The sequence below is a fragment of the Salmo trutta genome, chromosome 22 (assembly GCF_901001165.1).
Source record: "Salmo trutta chromosome 22, fSalTru1.1, whole genome shotgun sequence".
Taxonomy (NCBI): domain Eukaryota; kingdom Metazoa; phylum Chordata; class Actinopteri; order Salmoniformes; family Salmonidae; genus Salmo; species Salmo trutta.
In genome coordinates this window covers 48509918-48532905 of record NC_042978.1, presented here as the reverse complement: position 1 = coordinate 48532905, position 22988 = coordinate 48509918, and the positions used below count along the sequence as shown (strand labels likewise).

The window sequence follows — 22988 nt, the reverse complement described above, 5'->3', positions numbered from 1 at the left end:
AGAGAGAATGGAGTCATTAGAACACAGATCAGAGTGTTGCAGTAGAGAGAATGGAGTCATTAGAACACAGATCAGAGTGTTGCAGTAGAGAGAATGGAGTCATTAGAACACAGATCAGAGTGTTGCAGTAGAGAGAATGGAGTCATTAGAACACAGATCAGAGTGTTGCAGTAGAGAGAATGGAGTCATTAGAACACAGCTCAGAGTGTTGCAGTAGAGAGAATGGAGTCATTAGAACACAGATCAGAGTGTTGCAGTAGAGAGAATGGAGTCATTAGAACACAGATCAGAGTGTTGCAGTAGAGAGAATGGAGTCATTAGAACACAGCTCAGAGTGTTGCAGTAGAGAGAATGGAGTCATTAGAACACAGATCAGATTGTTGCAGTAGAGAGAATGGAGTCATTAGAACACAGATCAGAGTGTTGCAGTAGAGAGAATGGAGTCATTAGAACACAGCTCAGAGTGTTGCAGTAGAGAGAATGGAGTCATTAGAACACAGATCAGAGTGTTGCAGTAGAGAGAATGGAGTCATTAGAACACAGATCAGAGTGTTGCAGTAGAGAGAATGGAGTCATTAGAACACAGATCAGTGTTGCAGTAGAGAGAATGGAGTCATTAGAACACAGATCAGAGTGTTGCAGTAGAGAGAATGGAGTCATTAGAACACAGATCAGTGTTGCAGTAGAGAGAATGGAGTCATTAGAACACAGATCAGAGTGTTGCAGTAGAGAGAATGGAGTCATTAGAACACAGATCAGATTGTTGCAGTAGAGAATGGAGTCATTAGAACACAGATCAGAGTGTTGCAGTAGAGAGAATGGAGTCATTAGAACACAGATCAGAGTGTTGCAGTAGAGAGAATGGAGTCATTAGAACACAGATCAGATTGTTGCAGTAGAGAGAATGGAGTCATTAGAACACAGATCAGAGTGTTGCAGTAGAGAGAATGGAGTCATTAGAACACAGATCAGAGTGTTGCAGTAGAGAGAATGGAGTCATTAGAACACAGCTCAGAGTGTTGCAGTAGAGAGAATGGAGTCATTAGAACACAGCTCAGAGTGTTGCAGTAGAGAGAATGGAGTCATTAGAACACAGATCAGAGTGTTGCAGTAGAGAGAATGGAGTCATTAGAACACAGATCAGAGTGTTGCAGTAGAGAGAATGGAGTCATTAGAACACAGATCAGATTGTTGCAGTAGAGAGAATGGAGTCATTTGTCAATACAACCATTTTTCCTCCTGTTGTATTGACAGAACAACAAAGTGGAAGAACACTGTTCGATACTGACACCACAGTCGAGAGGTGGATGAATAGACAGAGCACAGTGAAGGGGTGGATGAATAGACAGAGCACAGTGAAGGGGTGGATGGATAGACAGAGCACAGTGGAGGGGTGGATGAATGGACAGAGTACAGTGGAGGGGTGGATGGATAGACAGAGCACAGTGAAGGGGTGGATGAATGGACAGAGTACAGTGGAGGGGTGGATGGATAGACAGAGCACAGTGGAGGGGTGGATGAATGGACAGAGTACAGTGGAGGGGTGGATGGATAGACAGAGCACAGTGGAGGGGTGGATGGATAGACAGAGCACAGTGGAGGGGTGGATGGATAGGCAGAGCACAGTGGAGGGGTGGATGGATAGACAGAGCACAGTGGAGGGGTGGATGAATAGACAGAGCACAGAGCTGTCTGACTGAGCTAAGCAGCACTGATGTATCTCCACTGAGGTGTGTACAGCTACAAATCCGGATGGTACATGTACTGTATCTCCACTGAGGTGTGTACAGCTACAAATCAGGTTGGTACATGAACTGTATCTCCACTGAGGTGTGTACAGCTACAAATCAGGATGGTACATGAACTGTATCTCCACGGAGGTGTGTACAGCTACAAATCGGGAAGGTACATGTTAGTAAGTTAACGGAGATTTCAAGGTTACGGAACTGCCAGGTATAGAGAAATCAATTCATTCATTGATTAATTAATGAGTAATTTATCATCGGCAGGGCTAACACGGTTCCAATATGTTGCAACGTGGAACGTGGATAAGTGCTCACCCACCCAACAAGTCTGGAACTTCAATAATTCATCATTGTTTTGTATCTATGATCATTCAAATGAATGTTTGTCCTGTTTGTCTGTTGGAGTGTCCTAGTTCCGTGGCTACCTCCGTGGCTACCTCCGTGGCTATCTGGTGTCTGATGTGTTGGTTAATTAACTCCATGTAAATCTTTTCTGGTCTGCCAGTTCAAGTCTTGTCAGGCAGTAAATTCCCTTATGGACAGAGCACCCCCCCCCCTGGTAGGTCTCTGGTCCAAGGTAACACACTATACAGAAAACCCAAGCAGACGGCTCATAATAATGGCTGGAACGGAGCAAATGGAATGGCATCGAACATATGGAAACCATATGTTTCGATACCATTCCACTTATTCCGCTCCAGCCATTACCACAAGCCCATCCTCCCCAATTAAGTAGCCACCAGCCTCCTGTGGCCCAAACCTTCTCTATACTGTCAATCCATTTAGATGCATGCTCAACATATTGCTTCCTTCTAAGCTCCATTGCTAATGGGGATTTTGGAAAAGAGTCAGAATATATAACATTGACCCCATTTGAACTACTGAGAAACCCCATCACCCCGTATGCAGTTGAACTCAGAACTCAGCACAGTATTACATTGACAGTCATTTCGCAGACACTCTTGTCCAGACTGACTTAGCGCGTTCATCATAAGGTACCTATGTGAGACAACCACACAGCACAATCATAGTAAGTCAAACTTTTCCTCAATAAATCAACTAACAGCAAACTCAGTGCTTGTAAGAAAAGACAAGTGTGAGGATTAATCAAGATACTTTTTGAAGAGGTAGGTTTTCAGATGTTTTCGGGAAGATAGGCAGGGACTCGGCCGTCCTGATGTTAGGGGGAAGCTTGTTCCACCATTTCACCCACCCATCCATTCACTCATCCTTCCACCTACCCATTCAGCCATCCACTTATCCATTCCCCCACCCAAATACCCACCCACCCACCTACCCATCCATCCATTCATCCACCCAACCACCCACCCATCCATACATCTGTCCCCTCACCTGGCCTTGTTTCCAGAGTCCATGAGGTCCTGGATGTCGTTGTAGGAGGTGACAGCCAGCTTGGACAGATCCTCTACGTACGGCCCCATCAGGGGGTGTTCCCTCACACGCAGGTTCCCCTTGTTCTTCGGGTTCAGGAGGTCACGCACACGCTCACAGTAGATCTCCATGTAGCTCACCTGAGGAGGAGGGAGGAGGGAGGATGGGGGGAGGGGACGACGACAAAGAGTTACATTACCAACTAGGTCTTTCTAGTCTTTCTTCAGTTCCTCGTTTCCTCTCTCCTCATATCCTTCTCAAAATGCAAGGAAGGGACCTTGGTTCTACCCCTCCAATGTGTTTTTGAGGAAGTAAGGAGAGAGGATTAAGGAATGAAGATAAGATTTATTGAGAAAGAGCCCTAGTGAAAGGAAGTGCAGCCAGAAATGCTTACTTACAAACCCTTAAACAACAATAAAGTTCAAGAAATGGAGTTAAGAAAATATTTACAAAGTAATTAGTCCAGGTGGCCTTTTGATTCATTTATTCAGCAGTTTTATGGCTTGAGGGTTGAAGCTGTTAAGGAGCCTTTTGGACCTAGACTTGGCGTCCCGGTACCGCTTGGCGAAGCTGTAGAACTTTTTGAGGATCTGGGGACCCATGCCAAATCTTTTCAGTCTCGTGAAGGGGAATAGGTGTTGTCATGCCCTCTTCACGACTGTCTTGGTGTGTTTGGACCATGATAGTTCGTTGGTGATGTGGACACCAAGGAACTTGAAACTCTCGACCCGCTCCACTACAGCCCCGTCGATGTTAATGGGGGCCTGTTCGACCCTTCATTTTCTGTAGTACACGATCAGCTCCTTTGTCTTGCTCACATTGAGGGAGAGGTAGATGTCCTGGCACCACACGGCCAGGTCTTTGACTTCCTCCCTATAGGCTGTCTCATCGTTGTTGGTGATCATGCCCACCACTGTTGTGTCATCAAACTTAATGATGGTGTTGGAGTCGTGCTTAGCCGCGCAGTCTTGGGTGAACAGGGAGTACAGGAGGGGACTAATCACGCACGTAGATCATCCAGTTTATTTTCCAATGATTTTACGTTGGCCAATAGTACGGATGGTAGTGGTGGTTTACCTACTCGCTGACAAATTCTTAAAAGGCAACCCGCACTCCTCGACCTTTTGCTCCGTCTCTTCTTCACGCAAATGATGGGGATTTGGGCCTGGTCTTGAGAAAGCAGTATATTCTTCGCATCGGACTCATTAAAGAAAACATCTTCATCCAGTTCAAGATGAGTAATCGCTGTTCTGATGTCCAGAATCTCTGTTCGGCCATAAGAGACAGCAGCAGTAACATTATGAACAAAATAAGTTACGAACAATGCGAAAAAAACAAACAAAATAGCATAGTTGGTTATGAGCCTGTAAAACGTTGAGAGGCCTTGTACTATAACTGTACGTACCTCCACAGAGTAGGACTTGCTATTGTCGTTATTACTGTCGTTGAACTTGGTGAAGAGGTCTTCACACATCTAGGGGGAGAACGAAAGTAAAGGGTTAGCAGTGAATATTTATTATCAATTTATATATGGTTTATCTGTACAGGGACAGATACAAAACACATTGACGCATTGAATGAACAATTATCCAATGTGTTGCACTCATTTCCAACACCTTAGATGGGATTGGTGTAACATTATGTTGAGGTATGGAGAGCTAGGTGTGTGATTGGTTTGGAGTAGGGTTCCATTAACTTTCTGAAAATTGCCTGGATTTCCAGCTTATCCTGGTTGGAGGATTCAAGGATTTCCTGCTTATTCCATCCTGATTCTGGAATCTTCCAATCAGGAAAACCAGGGATTTTACTGGAATTTTGCAACCCTGGTGTGGAGGTAACAGTATATCCGGTATACCAGAGGGATGATGCCTTCCTGGTCCTTCAAGTCCGGCTTGCCCATCATTGTGTAGGACTTCCCAGATCCGGTCTGACCATAAGCAAATATACAGACGTTGTATCCCTCGAAGGCGTGGAACAGCATCTCCTCACCAATGTCCTTGTACACCTGCTGCTGGCCAGCAAAGTTGATGTCCTTGGGCTGTGGAAAGACAAAAACATGGTGAGTCAGGTAACCATTGAAATTTAACAACATGTTGGTGAAAAGATTAATTGAATTGTTTGTGGAGTGTTCTAGAATACCAGTGTGCTGGAGTTTCTTTTTTTTAAAGGTCAACCAGGACAAACCAAGACGTAGCTACAAGGTTGCTTTGAAAATGAACCTGACTAAAAGCACAACTAGACTGTTGTGCCTGTCCACACTAATCAGAGTCTCTAATCAAAAGCAGCATGTGTTGTGCTCCTACCTGGGTGGTATGGTATGGTCAGTCAGAGGTACAGGTACTTACCGAGGTATGTGACCAGTAAGAGTAATCAAAGTTGAAGCTCTTGTTCTCTTTGGGCTGCTTGGGGTTGAGGATGGCTGCAAGACACGACGGAGAGAGAGAGAGGGTGGGGGGGAGGGGAGAGTCAGGAGGAGGGTGACCAGGGTGAGAGATTCAACCTGCTGTGTGAAACTAGATCTGGTCGCTGGGTCACCGATCGACCGAGTTAATAACTGCGTCCCAAATGGCACCCTATTCCCTACATAGTACACTACTATTGAGGAGGAGAGGGAGGGAGGGAGGGACAAAGAGTTACATTACCAACTAGGACCTTGTTGTGGAGAACAGACCTTGTTGTGGAGAATAGACCTTAATCCTTCTCCTCCACCCTCCTTCCTTCCCTCCCTCCCTTCGAGGGAGGGAGGGAGGGAGGGAAAAGTGCTTAGTCTCTGGCTCACTGCTCCCATAAGCACTTACAGACAGACTGTTCCCTTCTGGACAATTACAGACAGACTGTTCCCTTCTGGACAATTACAGACAGACTGTTCCCTTCTGGACACTTAAAGAGTACAGTCAGACAGACCGTTAGCTTCTGTTAGCTTCTGTTATTTTCTGGAGCTCTGGGCTACTACTGAATGAATGGACACTGTCAGAACAGGCCTGTCTGTGTATTAGACTGAATGGACACTGTCAGAACACTGCCCATTCCAATACATACGGACAGCGAATTAGGTTCATAGGGGAGAAACAAAAAACCTGTTAGAATATTCACATTAGCCCTGTACTTAGTACACATGCTCCAATATATTGCTCCATTCTAAGTCCTAGTGTGGGGCGGCGGGTAGCCTGGTGGTTGACCTTGTTGTGGAGAATAGACCTTGAGACCTTGACACGAGTCAGCTCAACACGAGTCAGCTCAACACGAGTCAGCTCAACACGAGTCAGCTCAACACGAGTCAGGTGAACACGAGTCAGCTCAACACGAGTCAGGTGAACACGAGTCAGCTCAACACGAGTCAGCTCAACATGAGTCAGCTCAACATGAGTCAGCTCAACACGAGTCAGGTGAACACGAGTCAGCTCAACATGAGTCAGCTCAACACGAGTCAGCTCAACACGAGTCAGCTCAACACGAGTCAGCTCAACATGAGTCAGCTCAACATGAGTCAGCTCAACACGAGTCAGCTCAACACGAGTCAGCTCAACATGAGTCAGCTCAACATGAGTCAGCTCAACACGAGTCAGCTCAACACGAGTCAGCTCAACACGAGTCAGCTCAACATGAGTCAGCTCAACACGAGTCAGCTCAACATGAGTCAGGTCAACACGAGTCAGCTCAACACGAGTCAGCTCAACACGAGTCAGCTCAACTCAATGGATGAAATGATGAAGATAACCAGCCAGTTTGTTTTATTAAGTATGGTTCACAGCTGAGAGAACACCAACATACTACGTATATACCAAAGCCTTCACAACAGCTCTCAGTAGACCTCCATTATAGGTCAAATGCTTAATGGAACATCTTCATGAACAAAAAGACGCTTCAATTTACATTATGAGGATGATGTGATTAAAAAACCTTGACAGCAGGTTCAATAGATAGTGTCTCTCTCTCTCTCTCTCTCTCTCTCTCTCTCTCTCTCGCTCATCATATAATTCCCTTGAAATTGAATCTCCTCTAATGTGACGTCATGGTGACTTTGATTGTTTGAGTCATTCAGCTCTCTCTCCCCAACCCCCCCACCTCTCTCTCCCCAACTCCCCCACCTCTCTCTCCCCAACTCCCCCACCTTCTCTCTCCCCAACTCCCCCACCTTCTCTCTCCCCAAGCCCCCCACCCTCTCTCTCCCCAACCCCCCCACCCTCTCTCTTGTCACTGAGGGTGGGTAGGCTCTTGTCACTGGTCAGCTCTCGGCTGTGCTTCCCTTTGTAGTTTGTAATGGTTTGCAAGCCCTGCCACATCCGTCGATCGTGTAGTTCGATTCGATCTTGTCTTGTAATGACGCTTTGCCTATTTGATGGTTCGTCTGAGGGCATAGCCAGATTTCTTATAAGCTTCCGGGTTTTAGTTCCGCTCCTTGAAAGCAGCAGCTCTAGCCTTTAGCTCAGTGCAGATGTTGCCTGTAATCCATGGCTTTTGGTTGGGGTATGTACGTACGGTCACTGTGAGGACGACATCATCGATGCACTTATTGATGAAGCCAATGACTGATTTGATGTACTCCTTAATGCCACTGGAGGAATCCCGGAACATATTCCAGTCTGTGCTAGCAAAACAGTCCTGTAGCTTAGCATCTGCTTCATCTGACCACCTTTTTGTTAATCGAGTCACTGGTGCTTCCTGCTTTAAATTTTGATGGTAAGCAGGAATCAAGAGGATAGAATTATGGTCAGATTTACCAAATGGAGGGTGAGGGAGAGCTTTGTATGCGTCTCTGTGTGTGGAGTAAAGGTGGTCCAGAGTTTTTTTCCCCTCTGGTTGCACATTTAACATGCTGATAGAAATTTGGTAAGAAGGATTTAAGTTTCCCTGCATTACAGTCCCCGACCACAAGGAGCACTGCCTCTGGGTGAACGTTTTCCTGTGTGCTTAGGGAGGAATACAGCTCATTGAGTGCTATCTTAGTGCCAGCATCAATCTGTGGTGGTATGTAGACAGCTACGAAAAATACAGATGAAAACTCTCTAGGTAGATAGTGTGGCCCACAGCTTATCATGAGATACTCAGGCGAGCAAAACCTAGAGATTTAGATATCGTGCACCAGCTGCTATTTACAAAAATACATAGTCCGCTGCCCCTTGTCTTTCTTACCAGACGCCGCTGTTTTATCCTGCCGGTACAGCGTATAACCAGCCAGCTGTATGGTCATAATGTCGTCGTTCATCCACGACTCCGTGAAGCATAAGATGTTACAGTTTTTGAATGTCCCGTTGGTAGTTTAATCTTCCGCGTACGTCCTAAATTTTATTTATACAACAGATTATACTTTACATACGCACAGAGCAGCATCCGAGACAATTCTCCTTCACAAAACTAGAGAAGTCTGGACCGGATGATCAAGGAGACGGATAAAAATACAATAAACCTTCGCATATCTTCACAAAACATGCATACAGTGAACCCATAAAAACTCAGACAGCTACCCCAAGCACATCCTGTCCCCACAGCAGCCTTAATCCACAGGCATGGAGACAAACCCTAACCCTAACACTAACACTAACACTAACACTAACACTAACCCTAACCCTAACCCTAACCCTACCCCTAACCCCTAACCCTAACCCTAACCCCTAACCCCTAACCCCTAACCCTAACCCTGCCACTAACACAAACAATCACCCATCAAAAGGATGGATGATATCTTCGTTTCTCTCACCTTCTCTCTGTGAAACATTCAATGAGTCTACTAATAGAGAGGTGGACCCTCGTCAGGCGTAGTGCATTACCTAGGGAGAACGGTTCCATTTGGGATGCAGCCCAGCAATCTCAGATGAATCAATCCCCAGCAGGGGTCACTCCGGTTTCCCTGGGGATGCTTTTAATAAATGATTTCATGTGCCGGCAAGGCTCCAGTTCCTTACCAGCACAGACACAATGGTTCTGTACAATCAGTCGTGTCCTCTCATTCAAGTAGTCCTCAATAAACTTTTAGCACAACAGACATTGGCAACAGACACTGTTTTTTTTTTCTTCGAACAAAGAGTTCCTATAATTCATGTTTTATATGTAATTCTATTCCAGTGTGCACAAGAAGTTGAAAATAAAAATAAATTCAACCAAAAAAACATATTTTTACAGTCTTTTAAATGTATTTTGGCCATAGGATTTAGTTTGGACAGTCTTCATAATCACTTTACAGTACAAAGTGCAGCCTATTGATATCAATAAATAATGTCCAGATTAAAACCTGTGATTACGCTATTTAGTCACTCTTATGCTTCCATTGACTACGGCATTTATCTAGTTTCCAAAAGCTATTTTTAGCTGAAGGTAATAAAGCAAGAAACGTTCTGAGCAAATAACGCAAGAAATAACACACAAAAATATACACTGCAAAGTTGGCTAGGAGATAGAAACAGACTATGTCTGGGAGACAGAAACAGGCCATGTCTGGGAGACAGAAACAGGCCATGTCTGGGAGATAGAAACAGACCATGTCTGGGAGACAGAAACAGACCATGTCTGGGAGACAGAAACAGACCATGTCTGGGAGACAGAAACAGACCATGTCTGGGAGACAGAAACAGACCATGTCTGGGAGACAGAAACAGACCATGTCTGGGAGACAGAAACAGACCATGTCTGGGAGACAGAAACAGGCCATGTCTGGGAGACAGAAACAGGCCATGTCTGTCGGTCACCCTGTTGAACACTGACCACTTTAATAATGTTTGCATGCTGTCTTACCCACTTCATATGTACAGTTGAAGTCGGAAGTTTACATACACCTTAGCCAAGTACATTTAAACTCAGTTTTTAACAATTCCTGACATTTAATCCTAGTAAAAATTCCCTGTCTTAGGTCAGTTAGGATCACCACTTTATTTTAAGAATGTGAAATGTCAGAATAATAGTAGTGAGAATGATTTATTTCAGCTTTTAATTCTTTCATCACATTCCCAGTGGGTCAGAAGTTTACATACAGTCAATTAGTATTTGGTAGCACTGCCTTTAAATTGTTTAACTTGGGTCAAACGTTTCGGGTAGCCTTCCACAAGCTTCCCACAATAAGTTGGGTGAATTTTGGCCCATTCCTCCTGACAGGGCTGGTGTAACTGAGTCAGGTTTGTAGGCCTCCTTGCTCGCACTCGCTTTTTCAGTTCTGCCTACAAATGTTCCATATGATTGAGGTCAGGGCTTTGTGATGACCACTCCAATACCTTGACTTTGTTGTCCTTAAGCCATTTTGCCACAACTTTGGAAGTATGCTTGGAGTCATTGTCCATTTGGAAGACCCATTTGTGACCAAGCTTTAACTTCCTGACTGATGTCTTGAGATGTTGCTTCAATATATCCACATAATTTTCCTGCCTCATGATGCCATCTATTTTGTGACGTGCACCAGTCCCTCCTGCAGCAACGCACCCCCACAACATGATGCTGCCACCCCCGTGCTTCACGGTTGGGATGGTGTTCTCCGGCTTGCAAGCCTCCCCCTTTTTCCTCCAAACATAACGATGGTCATTATGGCCAAACAGTTCTATTTTTGTTTCATCAGACCAGAGGACATTTCTCTAAAAAGTATGATCTTTGTCCCCATGTGCAGTTGCCAACAGTAGTCTGGATTTTTTATGGTGGTTTTGGAGCAGTGGCTTCTTCCTTGCTGAGCGGCCTTTTAGGTTTTATCGACATAGGACTCGTTTTACTGTGGATATAGATACTTTTGTACCTGTTTCCTCCAGCATCTTCACAAGGTCCTTTACTATTGTTCTAGGATAGATTCAGAAGACCCCCCCATCGTCGTCCCCCCGTCATCTCTCATGATGTCTAGTCTCGTCAGAAGAACCATACATTTGTCACGATCGTCGAAATGAGCGGACCAAGGCGCAGCGTGCGTATAGTTCCACATATTTTATTAAAGTGAAACTTCAAAAACAATAAACAAACAACGAACGTGAAAGCCGTGGTGCAACATGCACACACACACACAAAACAACATCCCACAAAGCAGGTGGGAACAGGGGAACCCTTAAGTATGATCCCCAATTAGAGACAACGAACATCATAATTGGGAACCATATCAAGAGCACCAACATAGAAATGAAAAGACTAGAACACCCCCTAGTCACGCCCTGACCTACAACACCATAGAGAGCCCTTGGTCAGGGCGTGACACCATTACTTAGACAGTATTCTCTTGTGATAGACTTCTAGCGTAATACTAGCTAGCACAAGCAACATTTGTTTCTACTTCCCAAGATTGCCCAGACTACATATAAAGATTTTACCACTGCTGTTCTTTACAGCTCTTTATTGCAGGTAAAACGTGACAGCCTGGCAGGCGTAGGTGGTTAGACCCTGGTGTTGTTCTGATATCACTACAGGGTTAGACTGGTCATCAGTAGACTATATAGTGGAGTAGTGTACTGTAGGCTACAGCTCAGTCTACAGGTGACCCCTGTTGGCAGCTACCAAGAACCAGAAGGTGTCATGGAAACTGGGATGGGATGGGCCTCTCACAGCCAGCCAATTTACCCAGCAGCTGATCTGAAAGAGCAACTGTGACTACTAAGTGTGAATGTTTAATCACTGTTTGCTCTACTCTCTACTCAAACCTGGTGTAATCACACAGAGGAAGTGGTGAAGCTGTAGCAGTCTCTAACCTGGTTTTATCACACAGAGGAAGTGGTGAAGCTGTAGCAGTCTCTAACCTGGTTTTATCACACAGAGGAAGTGGTGAAGCTGTAGCAGTCTCTAACCTGGTTTTATCACACAGAGGAAGTGGTGAAGCTGTAGCAGTCTCTAACCTGGTTTTATCACACAGAGGAAGTGGTGAAGGTGTAGCAGTCTCTAACCTGGTTTTATCACACAGAGGAAGTGGTGAAGCTGTAGCAGTCTCTAACCTGGTTTTATCACACAGAGGAAGTAATGAAGCTGTAGCAGTCTCTAACATGGTTTTATCACACAGAGGAAGTGGTGAAGGTGTAGCAGTCTCTAACCTGGTTTTATCACACAGAGGAAGTGGTGAAACTGTAGCAGTCTCTAACCTGGTTTTATCACACAGAGGAAGTGGTGAAGCTGTAGCAGTCTCTAACCTGGTTTTATCACACAGAGGAAGTGGTGAAGCTGTAGCAGTCTCTAACCTGGTTTTATCACACAGAGGAAGTGGTGAAGCTGTAGCAGTCTCTAACCTGGTTTTATCACACAGAGGAAGTGGTGAAGCTGTAGCAGTCTCTAACCTGGTTTTATCACACAGAGGAAGTGGTGAAACTGTAGCAGTCTCTAACCTGGTTTTATCACACAGAGGAAGTAATGAAGCTGTAGCAGTCTCTAACCTGGTTTTATCACACAGAGGAAGTGGTGAAGCTGTAGCAGTCTCTAACCTGGTTTTATCACACAGAGGAAGTGGTGAAGCTGTAGCAGTCTCTAACCTGGTTTATCACACAGAGGAAGTGGTGAAGCTGTAGCAGTCTCTAACCTGGTTTTATCACACAGAGGAAGTGGTGAAGCTGTAGCAGTCTCTAACCTGGTTTTATCACACAGAGGAAGTGGTGAAGCTGTAGCAGTCTCTAACCTGGTTTTATCACACAGAGGAAGTGGTGAAGCTGTAGCAGTCTCTAACCTGGTTTTATCACACAGAGGAAGTGGTGAAGGTGTAGCAGTCTCTAACCTGGTTTTATCACACAGAGGAAGTGGTGAAGCTGTAGCAGTCTCTAACCTGGTTTTATCACACAGAGGAAGTGGTGGATGCAGAAAGGGAACGGGGGAGAGAAGGGTTTTTAATCACATTCAGTGCTCTGTGGTGGCTGGCTCTAAGTGCTCACTGCTTACATAGCGGTGTGATCCTGTATAGACCAGCCTGTCCTCAGCACTGCATGCGTGTCTACTTGTGTGTGTGTGTGTGTGTGTGTGTGTGTGTGTGTGTGTGTGTGTGTGTGTGTGTGTGTGTGTGTGTGTGTGTGTGCGTGCGTGCGTGTGTGTATGTGTGTGTTCTTCACTCCACACATCTAATCCCATATGGAAAAGATAGAGTATAGAGTAATTGAAGAAGACACCTATATGTTCTACCTGGAACTTGTCAGTCATACATATGGCAGCAAATACACGAACAAGATCCATAGAAGATTCTAGTAATATCTGACTGATATAGGTGGTTAACATTTAGACATAACAGAAATGGTACATGTATTATATAAAAACGTACAAGGGACATGTCTGCTAAGTCTTCTAAGGTCAAAGGTCTCACGTAAATGGACAAACACTTTCCAAAGCACTCGCATACCACTGTCTGACATCATTGAAGCTTTCAATGTGACAATTCCGCCGCGAGGAGGAGCAGGAGACGGAGGAGAAAGAGGAGAGGAGGTGGAATGGGGAAATCAGAAGGAGGGAGGAGGAGAGGAGGTGGAATGGGGAAATCAGAAGGAGGGAGGAGGAGAGGAGGTGGAATGGGGAAATCAGAAGGAGGGAGGAGGAGAGGAGGTGGAGGAGTCCCAGCAAATCGGGAACATTCCCAGAACATTAGCTAAAATTCCCAAGTTGTAGTTAGGGTTTTATGTAACATTAGGATGAAAACATCCCAAAAAACGTTAAAATAGTGTTTTTGATAACAATCTTTTTTTAAATTATTTTCTTTTTTACCTCCGCTGCAGAGGACAAGTTCATTAGAGTTACCTCTGCTGCAGAGGACAAGTTCATTAGAGTTACCTCTGCTGCAGAGGACAAGTTCATTAGAGTTACCAGCCTCAGAAATTGAAGCCCAAATAAATTCTTCACAGAGTTCAAGTAACAGACACATCTCAACATCAACTGTTCAGAGGAGACTGTGTGAATCAGGCCTTCATGGTCAAATTGCTGCAAAGAAACCACTACTAAAGGACACCAATAATAAAAAGAGACTTGCTTGGGCCAAGAAACACGAGCAATGGACATTAGACCGGTGGAAATTTGAGATTTTTGATTACAACCGGCGTATCTTTGTGAGACACCGAGTAGGTGAACGGATGATCTCTGCATGTGTGGTTCCCACTGTGAAGCATGGAGGAGGTGTGATGATGTGGGGGTGCTTTGCTGGTGACACTGTCTGTGATTTATTTAGAATTCAAGGCACACTTAACCAGCATGGCTACCACAGCATTCTGCAGTGATACGCCATCCCATCTCTTAGTGGGACTACTTCCTGCAGGAGATTGGTGGGCGGAGTAGGAGAGGTGGGTGGAGCTGGGAGGGTCATCAGTGCAGATGGAGAACACCTGTGGAAGCTGTGGCATAAAGCCATTGTTTCCCGCCCCCACCCCCCAGTTGGCAAGAGATTCTTCTCTCCATGCATACCTTTGGTTATTTCGTTGTTTACTTTGGCAGTTGACAGCTAATTTACTGACCTTCATGCCTCATCTGATTATTGTTGTGAGTGTTTACTTTATTTATGGTATACATTAATTTTGTTATTCCTTTACTCAGTGTGTGGTTTCCCATCGTAACAAACAATCTTGAGCCTGGTTGTAACAACTGTCAGAGAGGGGGGTATAGTCTGAACACTGACAGACAGGGGGTATAGTCTGAACACTGACAGAGAGGAGGGTATAGTCTGAACACTGACAGAGAGGGGGGTATAGTCTGAACACTGACAGAGAGGGGGGTATGGTCTGAACACTGACAGAGAGGGGGTATGGTCTGAACACTGACAGACAGGGGGTATAGTCTGAACACTGACAGAGAGGGGGGTATAGTCTGAACACTGACAGAGAGGGGGGTATAGTCTGAACACTGACAGAGAGGGGGGTATGGTCTGAACACTGACAGAGAGGGGGTATGGTCTGAACACTGACAGACAGGGGGTATAGTCTGAACACTGACAGAGAGGGGGGTATAGTCTGAACACTGACAGAGAGGGGGGTATAGTCTGAACACTGACAGAGAGGGGGTATAGTCTGAACACTGACAGAGAGGGGGGTATAGTCTGAACACTGACAGACAGGGGGGTATAGTCTGAACACTGACAGACAGGGGGGTATAGTCTGAACACTGACAGAGAGGGGGGTATGGTCTGAACACTGACAGAGAGGGGGGTATAGTCTGAACACTGACAGACAGGGGGGTATAGTCTGAACACTGACAGAGAGGGGGGTATAGTCTGAACACTGACAGACAGGGGGGTATAGTCTGAACACTGCAGTGCTCCTGCACAACAGTTTTATCCTCATACCTTTAGACTGAGTCCACAAACCTGTCACTTTCAACTGTCACTAGGCCTATATCCTTAAAGTCCACCCCCAGCATTCTAATCAAGCGATAAAATCCACCCCCAGCATCCTAATCAAGCCTTCAAGTCCACCCCCAGCATCCTAATCCAGCCTTAATTTCCACCCCCAGCATCCTAATCAAACCTCCAAGCCTAGCCTGAATCACTCCAGCTATCCCAGTCACTCACTTAGCTCACTGCCATTCTTGTGCTTTGTGGGAACTAGCCTATTGAACAATCTCTAGCCATCAAGGAGCACAAAGCAGAGACAGAGATCCACAAAAGACACCCCCCGTCCAACCCCCTCGCTGGCCCCCGTCCAGTCTCCAGACACTGTTACCATGCAGGGGGGGGGGGGTTCTGTCTGTCATGACATCATCCTCCATACAGACCCCACATCCCCAGCAGCCAAGCAGCTAAGCAGCCAGCCCCATTGACTCAGTATGAACACAGAACAATATGCTAAGGCTGACTCCCAAAAGGCACCCGTTTCCCTACGTAGTGCATTGCTTTGGACCACTATGCTCTTAGAAGAAGAAAAAAAGATCTAGAACCTATGACGGTTCTTCGGCTGTCACCATAGGAGAACCGTTTCTGTTTCCAGGTAGAACCCTTTTGGTTCTACCCAGAAACCAAAAAGGGTTCTCCTATGGGGACAGCTGAAGAACCCTTTTTGGAACCCTATTTTTTTTCTTAAGAGTGTGCACTATAAAGGGAATAAGGAGACCATTCGGGATGCAACAGAGAACAATGTGCTGGAGAGGACCAGTGTCTCTGAAGACAGGGGTGTTATGATGTTGGTATAAGGCACACTATGGTGTCTGATCTGATGAAAGTATGTCTGAGGAGGAGGGTTTAAAATACTGCTGATTTGATGGTACATTTCCCATAAGGCACTGAAACAGGAAATGATTTACGTCGAGTAGATGTGTTTCTGATAACATGGTACATTCTGGCACACCAACCAGAATGTTCTCGCAGGTAATCTAGCATTAAATATAGATGATGTGTCCCATTTGGTCCGTTGAACTCCCATGAACCCCCCCCCCCCCCTCATCTGTATTCTGTGCTGCAGAGGAGCTACTCAGACCACACTGAGGTTGCGTCCCAAATCACACCCTTTTCCCTATACAGTGCACTACACTCTTACAAAAAAGGGTTCCAAAAGGGTTCTTCGGCTGTCCCCATAGAAAAACCCTTTTTGGTTCCATGTAGAACTCTTTAGGGTTCCATGTAGAACCCTTTAGGGTTCCATGTAGAACCCTCTGTTTGAAGGGTTCCGCATGGAACTAAAAAGTGTTCTAACTGGAACTAAAGAGGGTTCTTCAAAGGGTTCCCCTATGAGGACCTGCCGAAAAACCCTTTTACATTCTAGATAGCACCTTTTTATCTACGAATGAACTTTTTTTCCCAGAACCTTATGGGTACTGTCTAGGGAATAGGGTGGCATTTGGGACGCACACTGCCACTGTCCAGCCTGAACAAGAGGGCATGCTTGATGTAGTAGGCAAAAAAATGCCATCACAATATTTAGCAACAGACCATTTTTTTTTAGGGAAGTACAAAAGAAGCCTGTTATAGATATAGCCTCTATTGGTGCAGTGTAGATATAGACTCTACTGGTGCAGTGTAGATATAGCCTCTATTGGTGCAGTGTAGATATAGCCTCTATTGGTGCAGTGTAGATATAGACTCTACTGGTGCAGTGTAGATATAGACTCTACTGGTGCAGTGTAGATATAGCCTCTATTGGTGCAGTGTAGATATAGCCTCTACTGGTGCAGTGTAGATATAGCCTCTATTGGTGCAGTGTAGATATAGCCTCTATTGGTGCTGTATAGATATAGCCTCTATTGGTGCAGTGTAGATATAGCCTCTATTGGTGCAGTGTAGATATAGCCTCTATTGGTGCAGTGTAGATATAGCCTCTATTGGTGCAGTGTAGATATAGCCTCTATTGGTGCAGTGTAGATATAGCCTCTATTGGTGCTGTATAGATATAGGCTCAATTGGTGCAGTGTAGATATAGCCTCTACTGGTGCAGTGTAGATATAGCCTCTACTGGTGCAGTGTAGATATAGCCTCTTCTGGTGCAGTGTAGATATAGCCTCTATTGGTGCAGTGTAGATATAGCCTCTATTGGTGCTGTATAGATATAGCCTCTATTGGTGCAGTGTAGATATAGCCTCTATTGGTGCAGTGTAGATATAGCCTCTATTGGTGCAGTGTAGATATAGCCTCTATTGGTGCAGTGTAGATATAGCCTCTACTGGTGCAGTGTAGATATAGCCTCTATTGGTGCAGTGTAGATATAGCCTCTATTGGTGCAGTGTAGATATAGCCTCTATTGGTGCAGTGTAGATATAGCCTCTACTGGTGCAGTGTAAATATAGACTCTATTGGTGCAGTGTAGATATAGGCTCAATTGGTGCAGTGTAGATATAGCCTCTATTGGTGCAGTGTAGATATAGCCTCTATTGGTGCAGTGTAGATATAGCCTCTATTGGTGCTGTATAGATATAGCCTCTATTGATGTAGTGTAGATATAGCCTCTATTGGTGCAGTGTAGATATAGCCTCTATTGGTGCAGTGTAGATATAGCCTCTATTGGTGCAGTGTAGATATAGCCTCTATTGGTGCTGTATATATATAGCCTCTATTGATGTAGTGTAGATATAGCCTCTATTGATGCAGTGTAGATATAGCCTCTATTGGTGCAGTGTAAATATATTCTCTATTGGTGCAGTGTAAATATAGCCTCTATTGGTGCAGTGTAAATATAGCCTCTATTGGTGCAGTGTAAATATGCCTCTATTGATGCAGTGTAAATATATTCTCTATTGGTGCAGTGTAAATATAGCCTCTATTGATGCAGTGTAGGGTTAGGCAATTCAGAGGCATTGGTAAAGATCTGGGACCAGGCTACAATTAATCCACTGTACTGTGAGACGGCATTACACCACACATGACATCTTGCCTTCTGGTAAAATAAACTAATTACTGTTAATCTTTAAGTAATTACCAGAGAAGCCAAGCTAGGCTGTAGCGCCTGCAGATATGCAAGGTCTGTGAAGTGCAATGGTGGCGTCGGCATCCGAATGCGTGTTGTCTTTTTGTTATTACCGACTCCATAACGACTGTAAAGAATGTAAACAAAGGACCCTGGTTAATAGTTGTGCACTATAAAAGGGAATAGGTTGCCATTTGGGACGCTGATTATTAAGATTAAATCAGAGCAGATGGCAATATCTGTGTTCTCTTGGCAGAGATGGCCGTCACTCCCTCTCTCTACTGGTTATGCTGCAGAGATGGCCGTCACTCCCTCTCTCTTCTGGTTATGCTGCAGAGATGGCAGTCTCTCCCTCTCTCTACTGGTTATGCTGCAGAGATGGCCGTCTCTCCCTCTCTCTACTGGTTACGCTGCAGAGATGGCCGTCTCTCCCTCTCTCTACTGGTTACGCTGCAGAGATGGCCGTCTCTCCCTCTCTCTACTGGTTATGCTGCAGAGATGGCCGTCTCTCCCTCTCTCTACTGGTTATGCTGCAGAGATGGCCGTCTCTCCCTCTCTCTACTGGTTATGCTGCAGAGATGGCCGTGACTCCCTCTCTCTACTGGTTATGCTGCAGATGGCCGTCTCTCCCTCTCTCTACTGGTTATGCTGCAGAGATGGCCGTCTCTCCCTCTCTCTACTGGTTATGCTGCAGAGATGGCCGTCTCTCCCTCTCTCTACTGGTTATGCTGCAGAGATGGCCGTGACTCCCTCTCTCTACTGGTTATGCTGCAGAGATGGCCGTCTCTCCCTCTCTCTACTGGTTATGCTGCAGAGATGGCTGTCTCTCCCTCTCTCTACTGGTTACGCTTCAGAGATGGCCGTCTCTCCCTCTCTCTACTGGTTACGCTGCAGAGATGGCCGTCTCTCCCTCTCTCTACTGGTTATGCTGCAGAGATGGCCGTGACTCCCTCTCTCTACTGGTTATGCTGCAGAGATGGCCGTCTCTCCCTCTCTCTACTGGTTATGCTGCAGAGATGGCCGTCTCTCCCTCTCTCTACTGGTTACGCTTCAGAGATGGCCGTCTCTGCCTGTCTCTACTGGTTATGCTGCAGAGATGGCCGTCTCTCCCTCTCTCTACTGGTTATGCTGCAGAGATGGCCGTGACTCCCTCTCTCTACTGGTTATGCTGCAGAGATGGCCGTCTCTCCCTCTCTCTACTGGTTATGCTGCAGAGATGGCCGTCACTCCCTCTCTCTTCTGGTTATGCTGCAGAGATGGCAGTCTCTCCCTCTCTCTACTGGTTATGCTGCAGAGATGGCCGTCTCTCCCTCTCTCTACTGGTTACGCTGCAGAGATGGCCGTCTCTCCCTCTCTCTACTGGTTACGCTGCAGAGATGGCCGTCTCTCCCTCTCTCTACTGGTTATGCTGCAGAGATGGCCGTCTCTCCCTCTCTCTACTGGTTATGCTGCAGAGATGGCCGTCTCTCCCTCTCTCTACTGGTTATGCTGCAGAGATGGCCGTGACTCCCTCTCTCTACTGGTTATGCTGCAGATGGCCGTCTCTCCCTCTCTCTACTGGTTATGCTGCAGAGATGGCCGTCTCTCCCTCTCTCTACTGGTTATGCTGCAGAGATGGCCGTCTCTCCCTCTCTCTACTGGTTATGCTGCAGAGATGGCCGTGACTCCCTCTCTCTACTGGTTATGCTGCAGAGATGGCCGTCTCTCCCTCTCTCTACTGGTTATGCTGCAGAGATGGCTGTCTCTCCCTCTCTCTACTGGTTACGCTTCAGAGATGGCCGTCTCTCCCTCTCTCTACTGGTTACGCTGCAGAGATGGCCGTCTCTCCCTCTCTCTACTGGTTATGCTGCAGAGATGGCCGTGACTCCCTCTCTCTACTGGTTATGCTGCAGAGATGGCCGTCTCTCCCTCTCTCTACTGGTTATGCTGCAGAGATGGCCGTCTCTCCCTCTCTCTACTGGTTACGCTTCAGAGATAGCCGTCTCTGCCTGTCTCTACTGGTTATGCTGCAGAGATGGCCGTCTCTCCCTCTCTCTACTGGTTATGCTGCAGAGATGGCCGTGACTCCCTCTCTCTACTGGTTATGCTGCAGAGATGGCCGTCTCTCCCTCTCTCTACTGGTTATGCTGCAGAGATGGCCGTCACTCCCTCTCTCTACTGGTTATGCTGCAGAGATGGCCGTCTCTCCCTCTCTCTACTGGTTATGCTGCAGAGATGGTCGTCTCTCCCTGTCTCTACTGGTTACGCTGCAGAGATGGCCGTCTCTCCCTCTCTCTACTGGTTATGCTGCAGAGATGGTCGTCTCTCCCTCTCTCTACTGGTTATGCTGCAGAGATGGCCGTCTCTGCCTGTCTCTACTGGTTATGCTGCAGAGATGGCGTCTCTCCCTCTCTCTACTGGTTATGCTGCAGAGATGGCTGTCTCTCCCTCTCTCTACTGGTTATGCTGCAGAGATGGCCGTGACTCCCTCTCTCTACTGGATTGTATTTATCACACTGTCATCAGACGTACAATCACACAATCGGGGATTTTCTCTTCAAGCTTTCTGGTGGCTTTCTCAGTCAAAAACAGAATTGCTGGAGTAGGTGTATGTAATATTCATATGTGTAAACATACTGAATTATAATTGGATGCATTTTACCTCCGTATCATACTGTGCTATGATTGGTTAAGACCACCCAGAGGGTTAGGTCAAGGTCAGTTGATCATGGTTGGAGATAAATGAACATGCCAGTTGTAGCTAGCTAATAATAAAGAGCTACGTTAAGAAATATCCTGTAGTATTGCATTTTATTATTTTGTACAAAGCGTACAAAACAAGACATGGTGTCAGAGTAAAAGGTCTTAAAATATGGATTTTTTTCTGGAGTTCCTTCACCTCGAATGGACTGGGAGTCTACAAACTTACCTGATGCATGGCGTCAGTACAAACAGCATGTGGCGCTAATGTTCACGGGTCCTCTGAAGGCAAGAGGAGAAGAGGAAAAATGTAGCTACCTGCTCCTCTGGATCGGTGAAAAAGGGAGAGATATTTACAACACATGGACACTTAGCGAGGCTGAATCAAAGCTACTGAAAACACACTACGATCGTTTTCAAGCATGTGTTGTGCCGAAGACTAATGCAATTTTCGCTAGGTACAAATTCCATGAGAAAGTACAGGGAGCTAGCGAGTCTTTTGAACCGTTTGTGACTGAGCTGCGTCTGCTTGTTAAAGACTGTGATTATGCAAACAAGGATGAGATGGTCAGGGACCGTATTGTATTTGGAATACACTCAACCCCAAGTGGGAGAGAAACACTTTTGATTGTTGGGTCTGAGCTGGACAAAGCTATCGACATAACCAGATCTCACGAGCTAGCACCGGCTCAGATGAAAACCGTTTCGCGCAGCAGCACGAGCGCATCACGTGAACAAGCAGTGGACTCGGTCAGGCAGACATCAAACCTCCGGTGCACAGAGAGCGCGTTTTACAACGGAGAGAGACACAACTCTCAAACAGAGCGACACAAGACTCAAAACATGTGGATATTGTGGATACAAAGTGCATAGCGAACAAGGAAATTGCCCAGCTGAAGGCAAACAGTGTACTAAATGTGGTAAATGGAGTCACTTTGCAAAGGTGTGCAGAGCTTACCGTGTAAAAACAGTACACACAGTGAGTGAAGATGAAATGTCAATCAAAGAGTCAAATGCTGATGAACTGTTTATTGATTCAGTGACACAGAAAAGTCATATCAGAGACAGAGCAAGCCTTTGCTGACATTGAGATAGGAACACAAGGCACAAAGCTAAAGTTCAAACTAGACACTGGTGCACAAGTAAACATTATTCCTCTGAATAAGTACCGCAGCTTGACATCTGAGTGTGAGCTACAACAGCCCACCATGCGCAGACTGACTGGTTATGGTGGTGAACAGCTCCCAGTAAATGGTCTGGACAGGTCCGCTCCAACCCACTGAACAGTGATGGGAATTTACGTTGATCTTAGTGTCTTACAGAACTTTAAAAACCTCACTCCATGTTCCAAAACCAAACAGAACGAATGAATAAAACACAGAGGGTTCTCCTTACCTCTTGATCCTACCCCCGGCTTTACCTTACACTCCTTGACCTTTCCATGGCGCTTCTTCTCTACAGGTGTTTTGTCACGACTTCCGCCGAAGTCAGAAATAGCGATATAATTAATGCCTTACCTTTGAAGATCTTCTTCTGTTGGCACTCCAAACTGTCCCAGAAACATCACAAATGGTCCTTTTGTTCGATAATGTCCTTCTTTATGTCCCAAAAATGTACATTTATTTGGCGCGTTTGATTCAGAAATACACTGGTTTCAACTCGCCGAACATGCCTACAAATATAGTTACCCGTAAACTTGGTCCAAACATTTCAAACAACGTTCCTAATCCAACCTCAGGTACCCTAAAACGTAAATAATCGATCAAATTTAAGACAGAATAAACTTTCTAATATCGGATAAAAACAATGTGAAGCGAGCTCCAGTTCACGCACCTCAAAACAGTAGAGTCCACCTGGAGTGACACTTACAATGAATAGGACTACTTCTTAATTTCTCAAAAGAAAAACATCGAACAATTTCTAAAGACTATTGCCATCT

The 22988-nt window shown here is 45.7% G+C and overlaps 1 protein-coding gene across 16 annotated transcripts in view; it reads right to left on the bottom strand.

Moving 5' to 3' along the window:
* kif1aa (kinesin family member 1Aa) overlaps window positions 1-22988 on the bottom strand; it is a 137642-nt gene that overhangs the window by 96604 nt on the left and 18050 nt on the right. For all 16 annotated transcript variants that reach the window (XM_029708274.1, XM_029708279.1, XM_029708280.1 and 13 more), the window contains exons 3-6: window positions 5483-5556; window positions 4993-5175; window positions 4543-4611; window positions 3099-3277 (exon numbers count right to left, since the gene is read on the bottom strand). In XM_029708274.1, the coding sequence (XP_029564134.1) occupies window positions 3099-3277; window positions 4543-4611; window positions 4993-5175; window positions 5483-5556 (505 nt within the window). The remainder of the gene's footprint in view (window positions 1-3098; window positions 3278-4542; window positions 4612-4992; window positions 5176-5482; window positions 5557-22988) is intronic.